This window comes from Dermochelys coriacea, chromosome 18 (genome assembly GCF_009764565.3).
Source record: "Dermochelys coriacea isolate rDerCor1 chromosome 18, rDerCor1.pri.v4, whole genome shotgun sequence".
NCBI classification, from domain to species: domain Eukaryota; kingdom Metazoa; phylum Chordata; order Testudines; family Dermochelyidae; genus Dermochelys; species Dermochelys coriacea.
The window spans coordinates 15082019-15103512 of record NC_050085.1 but is presented as its reverse complement, the minus strand read 5'-3'; the positions used below and the strand labels follow the sequence as shown (position 1 = coordinate 15103512).

General features: G+C 39.1%; 1 protein-coding gene across 7 annotated transcripts in view; it reads left to right on the top strand.

Annotated features, from left to right (window-relative positions):
- LOC119844933 (uncharacterized protein C1orf159) overlaps positions 1-21494 on the top strand; it is a 70700-nt gene that overhangs the window by 5759 nt on the left and 43447 nt on the right. For 2 of the 7 annotated variants that reach the window (XM_043499772.1, XM_038376418.2), the window contains exons 3-10: positions 3388-3475; positions 3640-3730; positions 6892-6967; positions 9091-9195; positions 10106-10171; positions 12640-12774; positions 19117-19142; positions 19507-19537. In XM_043499772.1, the coding sequence (XP_043355707.1) occupies positions 3659-3730; positions 6892-6967; positions 9091-9195; positions 10106-10171; positions 12640-12774; positions 19117-19142; positions 19507-19537 (511 nt within the window). In that variant the 5' untranslated portion in view covers positions 3388-3475; positions 3640-3658. Of the gene's footprint in view, positions 1-3319; positions 3476-3639; positions 3731-6891; positions 6968-9090; positions 9196-10105; positions 10172-12639; positions 12775-19116; positions 19143-19506; positions 19538-21494 lie in introns of all 7 variants that reach the window. The other 5 variants (XM_043499771.1, XM_038376415.2, XM_043499773.1 and 2 more) reach the window with 4 other exon arrangements.

Here is a 21494-nt window from a genome sequence, read left to right as displayed (position 1 = left end):
TTGCATTTTCTTACTAGAGGAAATTTTGTCACTCAGACTTGACCACTGGATGCATTTCATCTATAGTATTAGTGTACTTTATTTTGCTTTTTCAACCGGTACGATTGAATTTCTAGACTCTTGTCACAGTAAGAGGACATTAAACTAAATCCTATGGAGTCTTATTATGAAAGGCTTTATACTTGAAACAAAGCTGCATCTACATACTCAAGTAGAATTATTCTTAGCATTTATATAACCATTTACATTTTGATAATCCCAAACAAGATTAATATTCAGACACCCTTAGAGGGTAGGTAAGTGTGATCTCTATTTACAAATGTGTAAATTGAGGGGGGGTGAGGAGGAAGGGAATTGAGTGTCTTGCCCAAAGCTGTACAAGAAATAAGTGGCAGAGGCTGTATTATATTTGTTGGCACCTGTTTCTATGCTCTAATCTCTAGACAAGCTGTCTCCTTAAGTAATCTCAGAAGAATGTTGATAATTGAGGTTTGATTAAAACTAGCGATTGAGATTTCAAATATGCTGTTGAATAATATACCTTGTTTTCACCAGTGGTTAGGGACCTATTTATGAATTACAAATTTATTTCCATCCTGCCCTAAAGATGTCCAATTTTGTACTCTCCAAATCTGAATCTTTTCCAGTCCTTTCAGATGCACTTTTTCTTCTGAAGTATCTCCCTTCAATAGCCCATTGTATAGTTTGAGGTGACCCAAAGATCTCCCTTCCCAATGCAGTGCATTCAGCATGCGCTTTATAATGTAGAAGCAAGATATGCGTAACTATTGTTCCCAAGGTTCATTAATTCTCTGTTATAAAGGTCTCATTTTGGAGAACCATTTTGTTCATGGGGATACATACACTTTGTCTCCAAATAATGTAATCTGCACCAGTAATAGCAAATCTAATCAAGTGCTCAATCTTTTCCTGGAGTCTTCAATTATCGGTGTCAGTGCCAAGTACATAATGAACTTGAACTGACTGCTTCTCATTTGGCAGTAGTGTCACTTTATTCATGTGTGTAAATTAAACTTGAACTAATAGAATTGTGGAGGTTGTTGAATTGACGTCACTAGTCATCACCTTCAGCCCCCAACTAAAACCTCTCCAACTCATCATCAAGGATCTACAACCTATCCTGAAGGACTACCCATCACTCTCACAGATCTTGGGAGACAGGCCAGTCGTTGCGTATGGACAGCCCCCAACCTGAAGGAAATACTCACCAGCAACCACACACTACACAACAGAACCACTAACCCAGGAACCTATCCTTGCAACAAAGCCCGTTGCCAGCTGTGTCCACATATCTATTCAGGGGGACACCATCAGAGGGCCTAATCACATCAGCCACAATATCAGAGGCTCGTTCACCTCTGCGCATCAACCATGTGATATATGCCATCATGTGCCAGCAATGCCCCTCTGCCATGTACATTGGTCAAACTGGACAGTCTATACGTAAAAGAATAATGGACACTAATCAGACATCAAGAATTATAACATTCAAAAACCAGTTGGAGAACACTTCAATCTCTCTGGTCGTCACTCGATTACAGACCCTAAAGTGGCAATACATCATAAAAAAATTTCAAAAAACAGACTCCAAGGAGAGACTGCTGAATTGGAATTAATTTGCAAACTGGATACAATTAACTTAGGCTTGAATAGAGACTGGGAGGTGGATGGGTCATTACACAAAGTAAATTATTTCCCCATGTTTATCCCCCCTCCCCCCCAATCCCCACTGTTCCTCAGACTTCTTGTCAACTGCTGGAAATGGCCCATCTTGATTATCACTACAAAAGGTCTCTTCCCCTCCCCGCCCCCCACTTTTCTGCTGGTAATAGCTCACCTTAAGTGATCACTCTGGTTACAGTGTGTATGGTAACACTCATTGTTCATGTTCTCTGTGTATATAAATCTCTCACTGTATTTCCACTGAATGCATCCGATGAAGTGAGCTGTAGCTCACGATAAATTGTTAGTCTCTAAGGTGCCACAAAGTACTCCTTTTCTTTTTCACTGGAGACTTGACATTCTTGATGTCCACAGTACGAGGTATCATGCAGTGTAGTCTTTTCCCCACTTTGCTCTGCCTGTGCACTTAAATCATCCCTGGCTGGAGGGACCTCTTCTAGGAGGAAGAGAGGAGCGTGATCTCCTAGCCCATTCAAGTCCTCAGTCTCTAGGCTTGAAAGAGTTGTGAAGGGGGCTAATTATAGTAGTGGTCACCATGAGGGGTGGACCCTTTCTCCGACCAAGACCACCAACCTATTGGTCCAATTTTTGGAGTTAGGGACAAGAAGTATGTCTGAACACTTTATCTTTTGGTTTTAACAGAAAGACTTACCAAAGTTAAGAGTTAAGGATGTTTCTCTTAATACAGAAGTCAAATTTGTTTAACATGGTTATGTGGGTTCCTTTAGCTTTTTTTTTTTTAATATATATAATTGGTCAACATTGCATTACCGTGACTCACAGTAATTCGGTAATATCATAAATTATTTTAAATTCACCCCAAGGATCCGTTTTATTGCCACAACACTTCAATAACTACTTTTGGTTTATTAAATGACACTGAAGGCCCATCTGGAGCTTTCAGCCTGCAGTCCCCCATTTTTAACTTTTTCTTTTATTAAACTTAAGTCAGGAGGTCTTTCATGTTTCCTCTGAAATACTTTCCCTGCAGGTTAAATAAGGTTTGAAAGTTGGGTTTTTTTTTGGTTTTTTGGGGGTTTTTTGTTCTATAGTATTTCAGAGGAAAATGGGTCTGGCTACCACACACTTTATTGCTTGTAGTGTGTTTGGATAACATGGTGATAACACAGCAAGTGTTTGAACAGCACAGTCAGATCAAGGAGTGAAGTTACGTTTTGGTAGCTAAACTTATTAGGACTGGGAGGAAGGGGATTGACTTCCAGTTGGGGTCCTTTTGGGCCTGCGCTGGAAAAAGTGGGGAAGAGAAGACACATATATATAACAATAGTTTGAAAAACTACATTCTGCTTTATATGGAGATAGTTTCAAAATAATCTAATTTAAAATATTGCAGCCAGAAATCCTGACTAGCTAAACTTCTGTTTGAATTCGGTAATGTTGCATCTTAACTTGCAAACTTTATTAAGACTTCAGGTCTCTGTTCTGGGGAGAATAACTATGGCATTAACTTTCTGAAGAGCTGTTACTCTGTATCCTGATACCAATCCTTTGCAGTTCAGTGCTGCAGCCAGAGGAGTCGGTTTTTATGGTGGGCAGGTTATCAGTGATGGTGCCAGGCAGTAACTGTTCATATTGCAGTCCCATTGATTTTTAGATCAGGGTGTGGAATAGTCTCTGCATAGCACTGTTTGGAACAGACTGATAAGGCTCCTTATTTCCTAGCAACCACACAGTCTGCCATACCAGAAACGTGCCCCTCTACAGCTGGAGTGAAAATTCTGAGTGTCTCAAATTTGTACCTTTAAACAAGGTAAGTCTTTCTCCTGTGAGACGCTGAATTATAAAAGCCTTTGTGTTCAGTTAAAATTAAACATTTCAGCAGAAGTTTGTTTGGATGCAGGACAGAGAAGAGGAGAGAGAGAGTCTACCTTCTTTGTCCTTAATATAGTGTTCCATTCTCTCTCTTTTATTTAGACATTTCTCATTCCTGGGCATGGCAATGTCATATGTCCTTCTCCTAACTAGACTCATAGCTGAAGTTACAAGCAAATCCACTGAAAGTTTGGTATGTATTATATGTCATAGCTACTGCATAAAGTTTCATTCTGCTATGATGAAATGGAGTTTAAAATTGCCTGTTTATATGCTAATTCTCTTAGGAAGGAAGTGGGGGTTTCCCCCTTAAAATGCTGTTTATAGAAGATTTTCTGATCACAGGAAAAGCAGCACACCCAGAACTTGCCTTTAAACATTAATATCAGCTTTTCCTTTCTCCAAGCAGCGTTTGCTGCCAAAGATCAATATGATAGGTAGACGGAGCAAATCATTCCCAACAGGAATGAAGATCTAGCCCTCAAAATTGCAGTATTGATTGGATGCTCTTTCTAGACAATTTGGCAACTAGTGAGGGGAACTTGCTCTGAAGACTGCCTGTCAAAGCTTTGCCCCTTCTCCCCACCTCCCACCCCCCCCCCCGGACACAAACCCACTGGCTAGAAGACAGCATTTAGATCACATTTTGAAAACATAGATAATCATGATTTTAAAAGCTTTTAATCTTTCTAGCTGCTTGGCACTACAATAGCTACAAAAGTAGCCCAAAATATGGAAACCTAAATCAGCTTAAAAGCTGCCCAGCTTACAGAAAACTGCTGCTGCCTATTGCACAGTGAATCGCAGAAATTTAAACCTGTCTCCAGGACAGTTTGACCTACAAGCCTTTGTATGTACCAAGCTGCCTATTTTCTCATGGACTGTGAGCCTTTCTGGTTCTTTACTGTTCCCTGACTTCCCTCCCCACACTCCACTAACTTGAGTCTGCCGCAGTCATTACAAGGTTGATTATCTCAACCAGGTCAAGGATGGAATGATACACTCTTCCTGAATCCTTAAACCTCATCACTTGCTGATTAATTGTGACTACATGTAATAACAAATACTATGCTGGGTTGCTTAGACTGACTTTGACCCTATAGTCATATAGATCATAGATACTAAGGTCAGTAAGGACATTCTGATCATCTAGTCGACCTCCTGCACAACGCAGGCCACAGAATCTCATCCACCCCTCCTACAAAAACCTCACCTATGTCTGAGCTATTGAAGTCCTCAAATCGTGTTTAAGACTTCAAGGAGCAGAGAAGCCTCCTCAAGTGACCCGTGCCCCATGCTACAGAGGAGGCAAAAAACCTCCAGGGCCTCTTCCAATATGCCCTGGAGGAAAATTCCTTCCCGACCCCAAATATGGCAATCATCTAAACCCTGAGCATGTGGGCAAGATTCACCAGCCAGATACTACAGAAAATCTTTCCTGGGTAACTCAGATCCCATCCATCTAATATCCCATCTCAGGGGATTAGTCCTATTACCCTGAATATTTAAAGATCAATTACTTACCAAAATCCCATTATCCCATCATACCATCTCCTCCATAAACTTATCGCGTAGAATCTTAAAGCCAGATAGATCTTTTGCCCCCACTGCTTCCCTTGGAAGGCTATTCCAAAACTTCATCTCCTCTGATGGTTAGAACCTTCATCTAATTTCAAGTCTAAACTTCCTGGTGGCCAGTTTATACCCATTTGTTCTTGTGTCCACATTGGTGCTGAGCTTAAATAATTCCTTTCCCTCTCCTGTATTTATCCCTCTGATATATTTATAGAGAGCAATCATATCTCCCCTCAACCTTCTCTTAGTTAGGCTAAACAAGCCAAGCTCCTTAATCTCCTTTCCTAAGACAAGTTTTCCATTCCTCGGATCATCCTAGTATGCTTGGATTACTAGCCTGATCTTGTACTAATTTTCCACCAAGCTCAGTGAATCTGAGAGTTTGAGACTTGAACAGCTTGGTATTTTTGAGAAAAAAATCAGATTTAATACAACTGCAAAGTTCCTGGCTCCCAGCTCTGTGCTCAGTCCACTAGCCCATATTGTTTCAGAACATTTTTTTTAGCCCTATGAAGAAGAAGTTTTGTAGCTTAAATGACATGCTCCTGCATTGTAACATGGATATCCAGAGAAAGAATGGCTTTTCTATAAGGGAGGAGTTACGATAGTAGTATCTGTCTTGCAAACCACACATTTTATTTTTAAAATTTAGCATCTGGTATTTGGCTTGTTTACATGAATAGAAGTGCTCTAAGAGTGCTTTCACTTATAGTACTGACATCCTAACATGAGAGAGTTTATTTTTTTTATAACTGAGTTCTTCTGTCAACTACGTATAAACATCAAAAAGAGAGCAGTTATAGTCAGTGCGCTGGTTTCACATGAGATTGGTTTTTGCCATGATTCTGACATACATTATGTTTTTCACCTACAATATTAATGCAAAGCTCCCTTTTCTAAAGGTGCTCTATGAAATTAGGAAACTCCAATGCAAATGTGAAGTTTAATAAAAAAAAAATCAGCCTTATCTCACTTTGGAGAATAGGAGAGGAATGAGGACCCTCAGATCTGTGCATAGAGGAGACCTAGCTTAGCTGCCTCTGCAGCAGTCCCCCTAGAGCCCACAGAGTGCTCTCTCTGCTAGTCTAAGATCTGTACAGGCGAAAGCAATGAGGACTAAGTAAGATAAGGTAGACATGCATCATCCCGCACATTTACTATGGAGTTCCCTTTCTAGTGGGGATTCTCTTTCGCAGAGGGTTTCTGGGGCAGCTGTGTCCCAGGGGAGTCCCTGGGGCCACCAGGAGTTAGAGCTGCTCTGAAGCACAGACCCTCACCAAGGATGATCCTGGCCTCCTGCCCCCCTGGAATCTGCAGCTTTTTGAGTCGTCCTATGGCCTGTTCTGTAAGGGGCAAAGAAAATAATTAGGGAAAATCTGTTACGGCAACTACGCTGAAATTGCCTTCTCCAGGGTTTTACCTCAGGAGAGTGTGATTCAGCCCAAGGAGATGAACTGTACATTGTTCTAGAAAAGTTGGCAAGTGCTTTTACAAAGTGGTTCTATGAGGTCCCATCCAAAATCAACACGGACATGTACCTTCTTTTACATTTGTTCGCAAAGCCCTAATTTGGGCAGTTGCTGACTGGTCAAAATGATCTCATTGATGTAATCCAACCTGTTCTGTATCCTCTACTGCTGATTATTAAAAATTGACAATGAAGTGTTCATTGGTACTGTAATTTGTTCCTTTTCTATTAGTATGTATTGGGTAAGATTGAGCTGTGTTTTTAATAAAGCCAAGAGCTGTGGGAAATGTGCTGTAATGTTTTCTTTTTAGGTTTCACAGCCAGAATGCTGTATGGATGTATTGGATGCTAACAGCACCTGTCCAGTCACTAACCAGTGCAGTCCAGGTAGTGTCTTTGTCAAAGAGAAATTCCCAGAGCATTTTTCTGTAGCCAGTGGCAAAACATAGAAACTAATTAATTAGGGAAGGAAAGAAAACTTACTGTACACATGCATCTTGAGGAATGTTCTCTGTATGAACATGTATGTATGTTCTCTGTATGGGTAACTCTCATTAATTCTCATGGAAACTGTATGCTCACATGGGGAGGATAGTAGCCTGCTGAAGTTGTTTTTCAGTTTTCACATAGCATAAAGTGGTATGATGCTAGGTGTACTATAAATTAATATTTACAAGCACATGTGATGCAAAAATACAGTAATATACAGCTAAGGGGGCAGGAAAAAAGACTTAAGCCTTGGCTAGTATGATGCAAATGTACTATCTCTTATTACCAGGAAATGATGTGGGTTCCCTTTTGTGCCACTTAAAGCAGACTTTCAGAGAAATATTAGTTGATTTCCCACCTCCTTTTATCATTCTCCAGCAATGCCAGGAGAAAAGATGATCTAACGTTTGTAAAAATCCACCTTTGTTTAAGGTGAAGTGGAAAGCTTTAAAAAAATAACCAAAGTCTTCTAGATTCAAGATCAGTAAGAGAACATATAGGCTTCAATATTATTGATTCTCTGAAGAACTAAAAATTGAAAATCACGTTTTTCTTTCTTATGACTAAAACCATGGGTTCTGTCTTCTTCACATTAGATATTAAAAGGTATCCTAAGGTTCGTTATTTTTCTAAGCTAAATGCTTTGCTGCTCAGTTACTTAAACATTACATGATTACTACATTCATTTCTGTTCTTAAATGATCTGAGATGTGGCACAAACTGTTGTCCATAAGTCTTATAGATTCATATCTTTTTGCATCATGCTATAAAATGTTAAACTACTGAAATATTTGGTGTTAGATAAAGTACTTTGTTGCTTCCTTCTTATTTACTATAGAAAGGCTTTGCCCTTACAGTGGTTGAGTTTGTGTTTAAAATAACTGTCAGGTGTAATTTATTACTAAGAGCATCAAATGCGCAGCTTCCCTCGGAGGAAAACCTACCAGCAGAGCTGTTTTCCAATCAGTGCTCTACTAATAGTGTGCTTTATGGAATAATTGATCCCAGTTTGGCCAAAGGCTGTGGAGGACTGGATTTTAGCCTACATAGTGAGTTTTTGCTTTAGAATCTAGACTGTAACATGATCTAACAGGAATATCCTTCTAATAATCAGTCTCCTAAATCATAAGACATACAGAATGAAGCCACTACTGCTTTATTTTATTAAATAAAGTTGGTGTTGAAGACATGCCTTAACTTTTTTTCCTGTCTTTTCAAAGATAGAAACTTGTGCCTTTAAACATAAAATGAGAGACAGAAGACATCACTCAAGATACAAGTTTTAATCAGTGTTCAACCCTGTGGTAGGATGGCTGATATAAAAGACACCACTTACCTGTCATGGAATAGTTTAAACAGGATTGAGTCCTTGTAAATTGATGCAAACTGTACAATACCAAAGAAGTTTGGGCAATAGAAAAATACTGTATTATGGGCCACCTTCATATTGTTCGTTACTAGCCATCAAGTGACTGACAGGGTTGAGTCCAATATATCCTGATGCAGGAGCTCCTTTACTGGTTCTTAGCTCTTTATGCCTCTCTCTCTACCTTAATTTGTGATATTATACACAGACATGGTCTTAAATCTTGTTTTAGTAGCATGGAGACCTGGAGGGTGCAGGAAAAATATAAGCAGGGAGGTTCCTTCTTTTCTGATAGTTTTTAAGGGATGGCATGGAGGGATTGGTACAATTTTCCTATTTTTCATAATTTAAAAAACTAAATGGTGAATGGAGCTACATGAAAATAACCTCCTAGCATGTGCTTGCTTGTAACTGATTTCTCCTTAATGTCCTTTGTATGTAGGATAACACCTTGTTTCCTTGTTGCAGCAGGCACATTAGAAATTAGAGCTCTTTTTTTTTTTTTTTTTTTTTTTTTGGTGTAGTATGATAGTAAGCAAGAGACATTCCATGCAGGAAGCCTGTGTTCTCAGATGCTTGATTCTGGAGACTAGAAGAATGTTCCTGACATTTCTCATGCCATTTCCAGCTCAGTGTACATTTTGTTCTTGTGCAGGTTGTTACAGAGAGTGGAATGAGGATGGGAGTAGCAGTTGCATTAAATGCAATAATGAAACCACTCCTGTTGTGTCAACTTACAATCTGACCGATTGTAGAAATAGTAAGTCATCTGCCATCCTCTGGTCCTGATTTTTTTTTTTTTTTGCACTGGGGTCTCTTTGTACATATTCAGTTCAACCAAGACTGTCCCGTAAGAGATTCTGATGATTTCCATTCCTAATTTTTCTTCTCTCAAATCTCCATCATTTTCAGAGGTCCTATTGTACCTCAGTAGCTTTGGGTGACAAACCCTTTGAAACCCATCAGAACTTTCCTGAAATCAACCAGCAGAGACTGCTGTAGAGCAGTGTGAGGCACAGCATCCCGTAATTTGTAATCTTTTGTCTCCTAATCTCCTTTAGACACTTTTTGTTTACACAGTAGAATATCTGATCTTTACAACCAAATGCAATGTCCAAACTATATCTTTCTGTAGCTTTAAAGAACTCTCAGTATCTGTAACGTGCACAACTTAAACAAATACCAAAATATTTAAAAAAAAACAAAAACAAATTTGCATTAGACCAATATTTAACATTGAATTTCTTGAATGATTTAATCACTATTTTCAGAAACAGGCATTTGCCGTAGGCACATACTAAGGACTCCTTCAGACCTCAAATAGCCCTTTTATTCAGGAAGCTGGACTGCACTATCCCATATGTAAGAGGCCCCATTTCTCATTTTTGTTCTCCATGAGCAGTCCATTCCATTTAATTAATAAATTGTTTAGCAAAATTAGCAGAAGAGCTTGAGATGCTTCCTGTAGGGGCAATGCAGTAATGAACACTTTTGCCAGAAGAGGGTGATCACACTCCTCTTCTTTATCTCTCCCAGGAAGTGGTAGAGGGGCTGTTATCTCATGAGAGAAACCAGGCATCAAATATGATATGATGGCTTATGTCACTCAAAACCTGTACTAAATCTGCTCTGAATTTAATGTTTCATAAAAATGCATTTTCCCCATGTAGCTGGTACCAGAGGAATGAATTTTCAAATGAATATAAGTACCGTAACCCCCTTTCTACAGAATATAGGTAAGTAAATGGAATTGTCTTGTATTGGGGGGGGGGGTAGCCACGCTAAAGTTTTTCCTGTTGTCACCTGCACCTGCTTGACAACATAGCGTTTGATACAATCTCAGTAAGATGTTTTCTCCCATATTTTTAAGCATAGCAGCCATTTTAGAGTGTTTAATTATTCCAGACTGTAGGAGGTTTATTCTTTTTTTAAAAAAGCCAGATTTTGAGATAACTGCACTTCTTCTGCAGGATGGTGTTTTTTCATGAAGCAGTTTGCTCAGAGAGAAACAGTTATGCCAATTACTTGCTAGCTGATTTTTAAACCTGATGCTGCAGCAAGTGTTGTGGGATCTTTTTGGTATGCCAGTTGTCAATTCTAATTAGATCTGATTACTTTGACTGGCTTTTCTAGGGCTTGAAACTTTTTGTTTCTGGAGCTGGTTGTAAACTGCATCAGTCACTTCAACTTGACTCCTTACATGTATTGTTTCACTTGTACTGCAAGCAAATATGAATTGAAAATAATTAGATTGCTGAAGTATGGACCACTACTGGAGGTAGGATCCCAGACAAGGTGACTCGGTGAACAGCTCTAGAATAACTACTTAATGTGAAAAGAAAGGAGTACTTGTGGCACCTTAGAGACTAACAAATTTATTTGAGCATAAGCTTTCATGGCTACAGCCCACTTCATCAGATGCATAGAAGGGAACATATAGTAAGAAGATATATATACACATACAGAGAACATGAAAAGGTGGAGTAAGAAGCTAATTAATTAAGATGAGTTATTATCAGCAGGGGAAAAAAACTTTCGTAGTGATAATCAAGATGGCCCATTTAGACAGTTGACAAGAAGGTGTGAGGATACTTAACAATATGTGTAATGACCCAGCCACTCCCAGTCTCTATTCAAACCCAAGTTAATGGCATCTAGTTTGCATATTAATTCAAGCTCAGCAGTTTCTCGTTGGAGTCTGTTTTTGAAGCTTTTCTGTTGCAAAATTGCCACCTTTAAGTCTGTTACTGAGTGGCCAGAGAAGTTGAAGTGTTCTCCTACCGGTTTTTGAATGTTATGATTCCTGATGTCAGATTTGTGTCCATTTATTCTTTTGCGTAGAGACTGTCCGGTTTGGCCAATATACATGGCAGAGGGGCATTGCTGGCACATGGTGGCATATAATGTGAATGCTCTTGAAGTGAGAGGGTAAATGGTATAGTCATAAACAAGATTCATGTACAGTTGGATGCTATACAAGCGCCTCTGAGACAGCTCTGCCAGTGCATGTAAATCTTGACCTGCAGCACCTCTTGCTATTGTATCCCTGTACTTCTCTGGCAGAGCCCACCAGAGAGGACCAGTTGTGTTATCTTATGATCTGCACAGAAGGGAAGTGGGGGCTCTTGGATGTGAGTAAGCTGAAACAGCTATTGATAGGAGCCTCATGATTCCTGGTTTCTCAATCAAGTTCTAGTTTATGATGAGTATAAAACAAGTGCTGCTTATTTCCTTTTGTACTACATGTGATGTAACAGAGGTAAATCGCCTTTGCAACTGGCCCTGTGAAACTTGTACCCACATGGTAAAGAAGAAGAGCTATCCTGCCCTGGGAAACTGAGGATTAATATATAGCTTTAAAAAAAAAAAAGGAATTGCAAGATTGAGGGAATAGTTTGGGAATTTAAGACAACCTATGTAGTGTTATACTAAAAATTTCACTATGCCAAGTGTTTAAAATCTCATTAAACATCTTTTGTCCCTGACTCTGAATGAAACAAATTAAAAAGAATTAAGCCAGAATTTTTACTGAGATAAAGTCTTTGTATTCCATTTACTGTAAATACCAGAGATGTGGTTTATCTGCTGGTTTTTTTGTCCTGAACAGAAGAATTTCAGCATTCCTCTGCTTCGTAAAATAAATCTATGCCACGTCATGTGATCATGAACTTAAACAAAATATGTTAAGCAAATTGAGCAAATGTTTTGGAGAAATTTTTTTGCTAGTGTCCAACTTCCCGTTGAGGCATTACAAATAGGCCATTTTGAAGGCAGAATATCGGATTTAATGACCAGTAGCCTGACTCAATCCTGTATTGGGCAATTTAACTTTACTTTAAGCATTCTTATTATTTTGGTTACTAATCCATTTTTGTTCAATGCCTGGCAACACCAGGTTTGAAAAGGATAAAGAAGGAAACACTTGGGACAAAAATCTGTGGCTATCTTCAGGAAAACATAGAATTAAAATAGTGTAGATAGAGGCTAAAACACAGCAAAATTAGTGTTGGAGGATTTTTCCTAACAATTTTGATGAGGTTTTCTTTCTGATATTTTGATACACAAAAGGAATGTTCTTCTCTCATCTAAATGTAAGGAAGTTTATTCTTTATTCTCTATAGCAGTAATGGGAGAACAAATCCCTTTGCCCCTTGTATCATAAGGATTTCTAGTAAATAATAGGCTATTTCCTCTGATTTCACAGGGGGCCCAGAAGTGGCAGCCTCTCTCATTTTAGGGACATTCTTCATCAGTTTATTCCTGATACTGTCTGTGGCTTCATTCTTCTACCTCAAACGTGCCAATAAACTTCCAAATATGTTCTACAGAAGAAACAAAGGTAAAGTGTTTCTTAGTCATTCTCTGTTTCATCATTTATTTACAGTTTAGCTGGGAATTTGAGAGAAGGCCAAAACCTTTTCCATATGTTTTAGAGTTCCATGTTCTACATTATTTTTAATATACATATTGTAATCTGTTCTCTGCACTTCTGTACTGGGACCAGTGCAGTCCTACGTATGTGTAAATGAACTGGAAAAAGAGGTAAACAGTGAAGTGGCAACATTTGCAGATGATACAAAATTACTCAAAATAGCTAAATCCAAAGCAGATTGTGAACAGTTACAAAGGGATTTCACAAAACTGGGTGACTGGGCTACAAAAATGGCAGATGAAATTCAATGTTGGTAAATGCAAAGTAATGCACATTGGGAAACCTAATCCCAACTATACATACAAAATAATCGGGTCTAAATTAGCTCTCAAGAAAGAGAGCATTGTGGTTAGTTCTCTGGGAACATCCCCTCAATGTGCAGTGGCCATCAAAAAAGCTAACAATGATAGGAACCGTTAGGAAATGGATAGATAAGACCATAAATATCATAATATCACTCTATAAATCCAGGTTATGCCCATACACTGAACACTGCATGCAGTTCTGGTTGACCCTTCTCAAAAAAGATCTATTAGAAATGGAAAAAGTACAGAGAAGGGCAACAAAAATGATAAAGGGTATGGGTTTTAGATAGACTTATATAGTGCGGGGGGAGCCGGTGGTCATGGTACATGTAGGTACCAATGACATAGGGAAGGATAGGAGAGAGGTCCTGGAGGCCAAATTTTGGCTGCTAAGAAAGAGATTGAAGTCCAGGACCTCTATGGTAGCACTCTCTGAAATGCTTCCAGTTCCACTTGCAGGGTGAGTTAGACAGGCAGAACTGAAAGGATCTCAATGCGTGGATGAGAGATGGTGTAGGGAGGAGGGGGTTAAGATTTATTAAGAACTGGCGAAACTTTTGGGAAAGTGGGAGCCTGTACAGGAAGGATGGGCTCCACATAAACCAAAATGGAACCAGATTGCTGGCACTTAAAATTAAAAAGACCATAGAGCAGTTTTTAAACTAAGGGCTGAGGGAAAGCCGACGGTGCAGAGGAGCACATGGTTCGAACAGACACATCCCTTAGCGGAAGGATCTGTTAATGGAGATTCTCTATGTCTTTGTAAGGAGGAGAGGATGGAAAATGATAAAATCAGGTAGGATCTGATGAGAAACAGTCATTGAAAAAAAAAAGTCCCATTCAATTACATCATCTAATGGCAGCTAAAAAGTGACAGGTTTTTTGAGTGCTTGTATACAAATGCTAGAAGTCTAAATAATAAGATGGGTGAACTAGAGAGCCTCATATTAAATGATATTGAAACAGAAACTTGGTGGAATGAGGATAATCAATGGGACACAGTAATACCAGGGTACAAAATATATTGGAAAGACAGAACAGGTCATGCTGGTCAGGGAGAGGCACTATATGTGAAAGAAAGCATAAAATTTAAATTTAATTTAAAAATCTTAAATTAACCAAACTGTACCATAGAATTTCTATGGATAGTAATTCCATGCTCTAATAATAAGAATATCCCATAGGGATATATTACCGACCACCTGACCAAGATGGTGATAGTGACTGTGAAATGCCCAGAGAGATTAGAGAGGCTATTAAAATAAAAAACTCAGTAATACTGGGGGATTTCAACTTTCCCCATATTGACTGGGTACATGTCACCTCAGGACGGGATGCAGAGATGAAGTTTCTTGACACCTTAAATGACTGCTTCTTGGCGCAGCTAGTCCTGGAACCCACAAGAGGAGAAGCAATTCTTGATTTAATCCTAAGTGGAGCACAGGATCTGATCCAAGAGGTGAATATAGCTGGACCACTTGATAAGTGACCATAAATTTAATTATATTAACATCCCTGTGGCAGGGAAAACACCACAGCAGTGCAACACTCTAGCACTTAATTTCAGAGAGGGAGACTACACAAAAGTGAGGAAGTTAGTTAGAAATTAAAAGGTAGAGTGCAAAAAGTGAAATTCATGCAAGCTGCACAGTCAACCTATGGAATTCCTTGCCAGAGGATGATGTGAAGGCCAATATAACAGGGTTAAAAAAAGAGAACTAGATAAGTTCATGGAGGATAGGTCCATCAATGTCCATTAGCCAGGATGGACAGGGATGGTGTGTCCCTAGTCTCTATTTGCCAGAAGCTGAGAGTGGGCAACAGGGAACACTTAATGATCACCTGCTCTGTTCATTCCCTTTGGGGCACCTGGCATTGGCTACAGTTGGAAGACAGGATACTAGCCAGATGGACCTTTGGTCTGACCTAGTATGGCTGTTCTTATTAACAGCTTCCATATGAGGAGAGATTAAAAAGACTAAGACTGCTTAGCCTGAAAAAGGAATGATTAAAAAGGGGGATATGATAGAGGTCTATAAAATCATGAATGGTGTGGAGAAAGTGACTAGGGAAGTGTTATTTACCCCTTCACATAACACAAGAACCGGGGTCATCAATGAAATTAATAGGCAGCAGGTTTAAAACAAACAAAAGGAAGTAAATCTTCACACAATGCACAGTCAACCTATGGAACTTGTTGCCAGGGGATGTTGTAAAGGCCAAAACCACAACTAGATTAAAAAAATAATTAGATAAATTCATCAGGAGGATAAGTCCGTCAGTGGTTATTAGCCGAGATGGTCAGGGATACAACTCCTCTGGTGTCCCTAGGCCTTTGACTGCCAGATGTTCGGAGTGGATAACGGGATGGATCACTTGATGATTGCCCATTCTGTTCATTCCATTTGAATCATCTGACATTGTCCCCTGTTGGAAGACAGGATACTGGGCTGGAGAGGTTTTGGAATCTCCGTCATTGGAGGTTTTTAAGAGCAGGTTAGACAATCACCTGTCAGGAATGTTCAAGATAATACTTAGTCCTGCCTTGAATGCAGGAGACTGGACTAGAAGACCTCTCGAGGTCCCTTTCAATCCTATGATTTTATGGACCATTGGTGTGACCCAGTGTGATGGGTTGGATCACAGAACCCCCCTTGGGAGCTGCCACCTGATGTGCCCAGACTATTTCTGCTCCTGCTTTCCTGCCCAGTCAGCTTAGGACTTCAGTGCCCTGCCTGGTTTGAACCAGACCCGGTAGTCTGCTGTAAACCCAGACCCAGGTCTGAACCATGTCCCCTAACAGTTGTAGGCTTAACTGAAAGTAGCTTACAGAAGTGTGCCTGTCTTTAACACTCAGATGCCCAACTCCCAAAAGGGTCCAAACTCCAAATAAATCCGTTTTACCCTGTATAAAACTTATACAGGGTAAACTCATAAATTGTTCACCCTCTATAACACTGATAGAGAGAGGTGCACAGCTGTTTCCCCCCTTCCCCCAAGTATTAATACATACTCTGGGTTAATAAGTAAAAAATGATTTTATTAAATACAGAAGGTAGGATTTAAGTGGCTCCAAGTAGTAACAGACAGAACAAGGTGAATTACCAAGCAAAATAAAATAAAACACGCAAGTCTAAGTCTAGTACAGTAATAAAAACTGAATACAGATAAAATCTCACCATTAGAGATGTTTCAATAAGTTTCTTTCACAGACTGCAAAAAGAAAAGGTACTTGTGGCACCTTAGAGACTAACAAATTTATTGATTAGTCGCTAAGGTGCCACAAATACTCCTTTTCTTTTTTCAGATACAGACTAACATGGTTGCTACTCTGAAACCTTTCACAGACTGGACACCTTCTTAGTCTGGGCACAAGCCTTTCCCCTGGTACAGCCCTTGTTCCAGCTCAGGTGGTAGCTAGGGGATTCCTCATGATGGCCGCCTCCTTTGTTCTGTTCTACTCCCTTATATGGCTTTGGTACAAGGCGGGAATCCTTTGTTTCTCTGGGTGCCTCCCGCCCCACCCTCTAAATGGAAAAGCACCAGGATTAAGATGGATTTCAGTACCAAGTGATATGGTCACATTTCCTGTGAGACCCTAGGCCTTCATTGATCCCAGCCTGACTCACAGGAAGGCCTGCTTGCGAACAGAGCAGTCAGTTGTCCTGGTTGATGGGAGCCATCAAGATTCCAAACCACCATTAATGGCCCACACTTTGCATAACTACAATAGGCCCTCAGAGTTATATTTCATATTTCTAGTTTCAGATACAAGAGTGATGCATTTATACAAATAGGATGACCACACTCAATAGATTATAAACTTTGTAATAATACCTTACAAGAGACCTTTTGCATGAAGCATATTTTAGTTACATTATATTCACACTCATCAGCATACTTTTATAAAATCATATAGAGTGCATCACACCCAGTATGGTCATTCTTATGTTCATATGCGCTGAGTAAACACTTCCTCTGCATTCTCTATATATTTTTTGTGGTAATACAGAATTAATCTATTTTCAATTTAGTTTTTGCACGGATGCTTCTTGTGCAGCATCAGTTGAATTATTTTGTAGTTTCAAAGGGTCCAGCAATCCAGCCCTTCACATTAGATGGTACTAAATGGTCTATATCTCGGGTACATACTAATGCTATGTGGACAGGAAGCATTTTTGTAGCATTTGACAAAAATACTTTTTGTCCAAGGCGCTCCAAACACTTTGGAAAGTTTTATTAAGCCCCACAACACTGTTGGTTTATATGAGTTTTACAGAGAGGGAAACTGATGCACAGAAGGACAAGGGATTTACCCAAGATGAGGTGGCAGCAGCAGAATTAGGAAGAGAACTAAAGATTCCTGATTATTCCTCTGCTGTAACCACTACACTTGCCTCTGTGTTTCACATGGGATTACTTGGGATCTCCAGAAACAGAGGAATGACCTGTTTTATGACCAGAATTCTTTCATTTTATTGTGAACTCTCCCCTGCCCACCTTTAGTTTCTGCTTTTGTAGATCGATATTGGAAGGAAATGTAAATCTGAAATGCAGCTGTGTAATTATAATCTAATGAGTTGAATTCATCCCTGTGGTAACTCATGAAAGCCAGTAGAATTATACTAGGTATAAATTTTGCCCAATATGCAATTTTTATGGAGTCAGTTGGATTTTTCACACTCTCTCTTCAGTTGCAGAATCTGTGTAAAACAATTCTGTGTACATTATTGCACCCTAACCTTTCCTGGTCAGAGAGCAAGTGTGTAAATATGGTATATCTAACTTCTGCACAGTAAATTTTGAAATAATATAGAAATGTATCTGTATTTCTCTACCTGTCCTGACCCCTTCTCTGCCAACCCCACATGTAATAGCTGCCATTTAAGAGGTTCTACCAGTTTAACAATGAACTACTCTTAGTCAGATCCATCCACTGATCATATGGATACCCCCTCACCTCCATTTAGCTTCTAACAGAGCCAGTTAAAAACAAGGCAGTCTCAACACAAATCAGTAAATAAGAGCAATACACAAGCAAGGAGGAACATGAGATCAAAGTGACACACGTAAACTTAATAGCATAGCACAGTTCCAGTGAATTTGGTGCCAATAATAGACACCTAGATGCTAAGCTATTTTGTGCTAAAGAAACTTAGTATCATGAAAACTGACAAATTGAAACCTGTTCTTACAAGTTTTTTTCAATAGGTTTAGGTACCACAGGTCTCCCTTTGGGTGTTTATAAGTGGGTCAAGAGCTATCATACTGTGACATCTAATCTGACAGGTCACCAAACTTGTGCTGTTTAACAACATTTAGACTAGTATTTCTACTTTTTGTGCTGCTAGTTCTCTTTTGTCCTAACATGTCACAATGTTGAAACTGAGGTTTTTATCTGAGGGAGAAGAGTTAAGAGCCCACTGGAGGGAATCTCTTAGGATTTCTGCCAGGCTGAATTTCATTTTGCCTGGCTATTTGCTTTGTTGTCAGTAAAGGTTGGTATCTCCCAGTTTCTTCTGCTGCTTCTGACTGCTATATCCTTCTCTCTCCACACAATTTGCTGCCTTCACACACCGACAGCTAGCTTCTACTGCTTTCTTCCATGGCAGCTCCTTCAAAGCAAAGTGATGCTCTGGTGGCCTCCTCAGGGAGCAAAATAAGAATGATTTAACCCTGTAGAAATAACTGTTTCCTGGAGAGCTTGAGAATCCTGTTTCCTTAATGCACAAAAGCATCTTCTGGGCAACGTGCTCTGATTTCAAAATACTCTTGTACTGATGTCTCCTTCTAAGCAATGGAGGGAGAATTCTCTCTAGAGTGTTGGTTGGGATATTGGGCCTATCAGATTGTTCATTGTGAAGAATTTCTACAATACATAAGCAATTGAAGCAAACAGTTCCAACCTTCTAGAACAATAACGGCCTCTCTCCTTCCCCCTTAGCATCAGTTCTGCAGCCCAGTGAAACAGTAAGTAAAATCATTCCTTCTGAGGGATATAAACATCTTTCAAATAGTGTTAATTATTTATAGGGATACTGTCTGGCCAAATTTTTGGCCCAAATCTAGAATTTTAGAATTGGAAGCAGAATTAACTAAAAAAATAAAATGTGTCTCACAAGTTTGTTGTCCTGAGAAAAATGCAAAAGTAAACACAGCATTAATAATGAGAAAATAGATTTTTTAGATTTTATTCTTTTAAGGAGTTGTTAGCACAAGTGAGGACATTTTGCTTATTAAAAAAGTGTAACCTTAGTGTCCACTTCTAATTTCTGTAATATTAGAAAATGCAAAGATCTTTTATATTTTACTTGGTCCTTATTCTGTTCTGCAGGCATCAATGATACCTCTACCTACTTCTTCAGGTAAGGATCTGTTCCATGTTTGAGAGATCTTTAAACTTTACTGTGAATATTTTCACCTCCAACAACTTGCTCTGGTAGCTTTTTTTTTTTTCTTTCTCCCTTGTTAGCTTATTGTTAAGAAATACAAAACTACCTAGGAATATCCCCAAAATCTGAATCTCATTGTGGGAATGCCAGGAATACCCAGTAAGTAAATATATATAAACTCCAGAATTCAAACCACAAAGTCTGTTCAGGGGACAGAAGTATGACAGTATCTGTAATATTAACATTTGTTAATCTAGTGTCATTTCAGTAATTAACATGGACAACTTCATTATCTAGTAGAAGTGCTGCTTCCTTAATGGTATCTTTGGCAGCTAGGAGATAGACAGCTTAGAAATAGATGGATGAGGGTTCAGGTTTTCAGAGATGTTCAGAAACTGAATTATTCAGGGTGGGACATGTTTTCAGGGCTGGAACATCTTGAGGATTCCTGGGTAGCTCATTTTCAGGCTCACTGGATTGAAGCATGTCACACCTCTTCTAACAAATTACACTTACATGGTGTTTGGAACATGAAAATTGTGGGAGGGGGGTTGGAAAGGCTGTATTAAGCATGAAAAATTCAGGCAGTAACCCGTTCTCTGGATTGGTGCTCACCTAACCAGTCCTCTTTCGTTTTTTCTTTTTAATCGCACGTTCTTTCAAGCAGTGCTGAGTGTATGATTAAATAATCCATTCTAGGGATGTCTTTATTTATTCTTAACAAACCTCTACTGAGAATTGCAGGAAAAAAGCAGACACAGAGGCCACCAAAAAAAGCAGCAATACACTAAAAAATATTATTCTCAAAGCTGTAGCTATCTGTGATGCTGATGTGCAAACAAGAAAGCTTAATAAAACAGAATCATATTGGCTACTTCTCCATTCAAAACATGGGAGAAGGTGAAATCAATCACTCTTTGTCAAATAAAAAAGTAAGCACTCTTTCAAGTTTCAAGTATTTCTGAAAACAATGCAAAATCAAAAACAAATTCAGTGATATGTAACATTGCAAATACTACAAAACTGTATTTGCTTATTTCACATGTAGGTATCAAAGAAACTTGTACTGCCTAATAGGGTAAATCTAATTATTTAATCAGGACACTACTGAAAACTAGTGTATACTGTACAGTAGAACCTCAGAGTTACGAACATCTCGGAAATGGAGGTTGTTCATAACTCTGAACAAAATGTTATGGTGGTTCTTTCAAAAGTTTACAACTGAACATTGACTTAATACAGCTTCGAAACTTTATTATGCAGAAAAAAAATGCTGCTTTTAACCATCTTCATTTAAATGAAACAAGCACAGAAACAGTTTCCTTAAAGGGAAGTTTAAAAAAATTGACAAGTTATTTTTTTTTAGTAGTTTATGTTTAACAGTACTGTACTGTATTTGCTCTTTTTTGTTTGTTTGTTTTTTCTCTGCTGCTGCCTGATTGTGTACTTCTGGTTCCAAATGAGGTGTGTGGTTGACCGGTCAGTTTGTAACTCTAGTGTTTGTAACTCTCTGCAATTCTACTCTATATGCCTGATCTGTGTACTCTGAAGATAATGGCAAAACTCATATCGACTTTAAAGGAAGACCAATTGAGCCTTCCAGGAACTGGATAAAATGTTGTTGGGGGAGGGGGATTTTAAACAAGCCAAGCTGTTTACTTTCATTGTGTGGATGTATGTGGATTATTTTAAAATCTAAGATGCAAGAATTAAGATTTAAATCTTGGTTACCACAATCTTAATTTTAGGCCTTCCTATAGGCAGCTTGCTGACTCTAAGGCTATGGCTACACTACAAGGCTTTTAGCGACATGGCTATGCCACTGCAACCATGCCACTAAAAGGCACGCAGTGTAGCTGCTGCCGACAAAAAACTCTCCAGCTCTCTCCTGTGGACAAAAAACTTCCACCCCTCACAAGCGGCCGTAGCG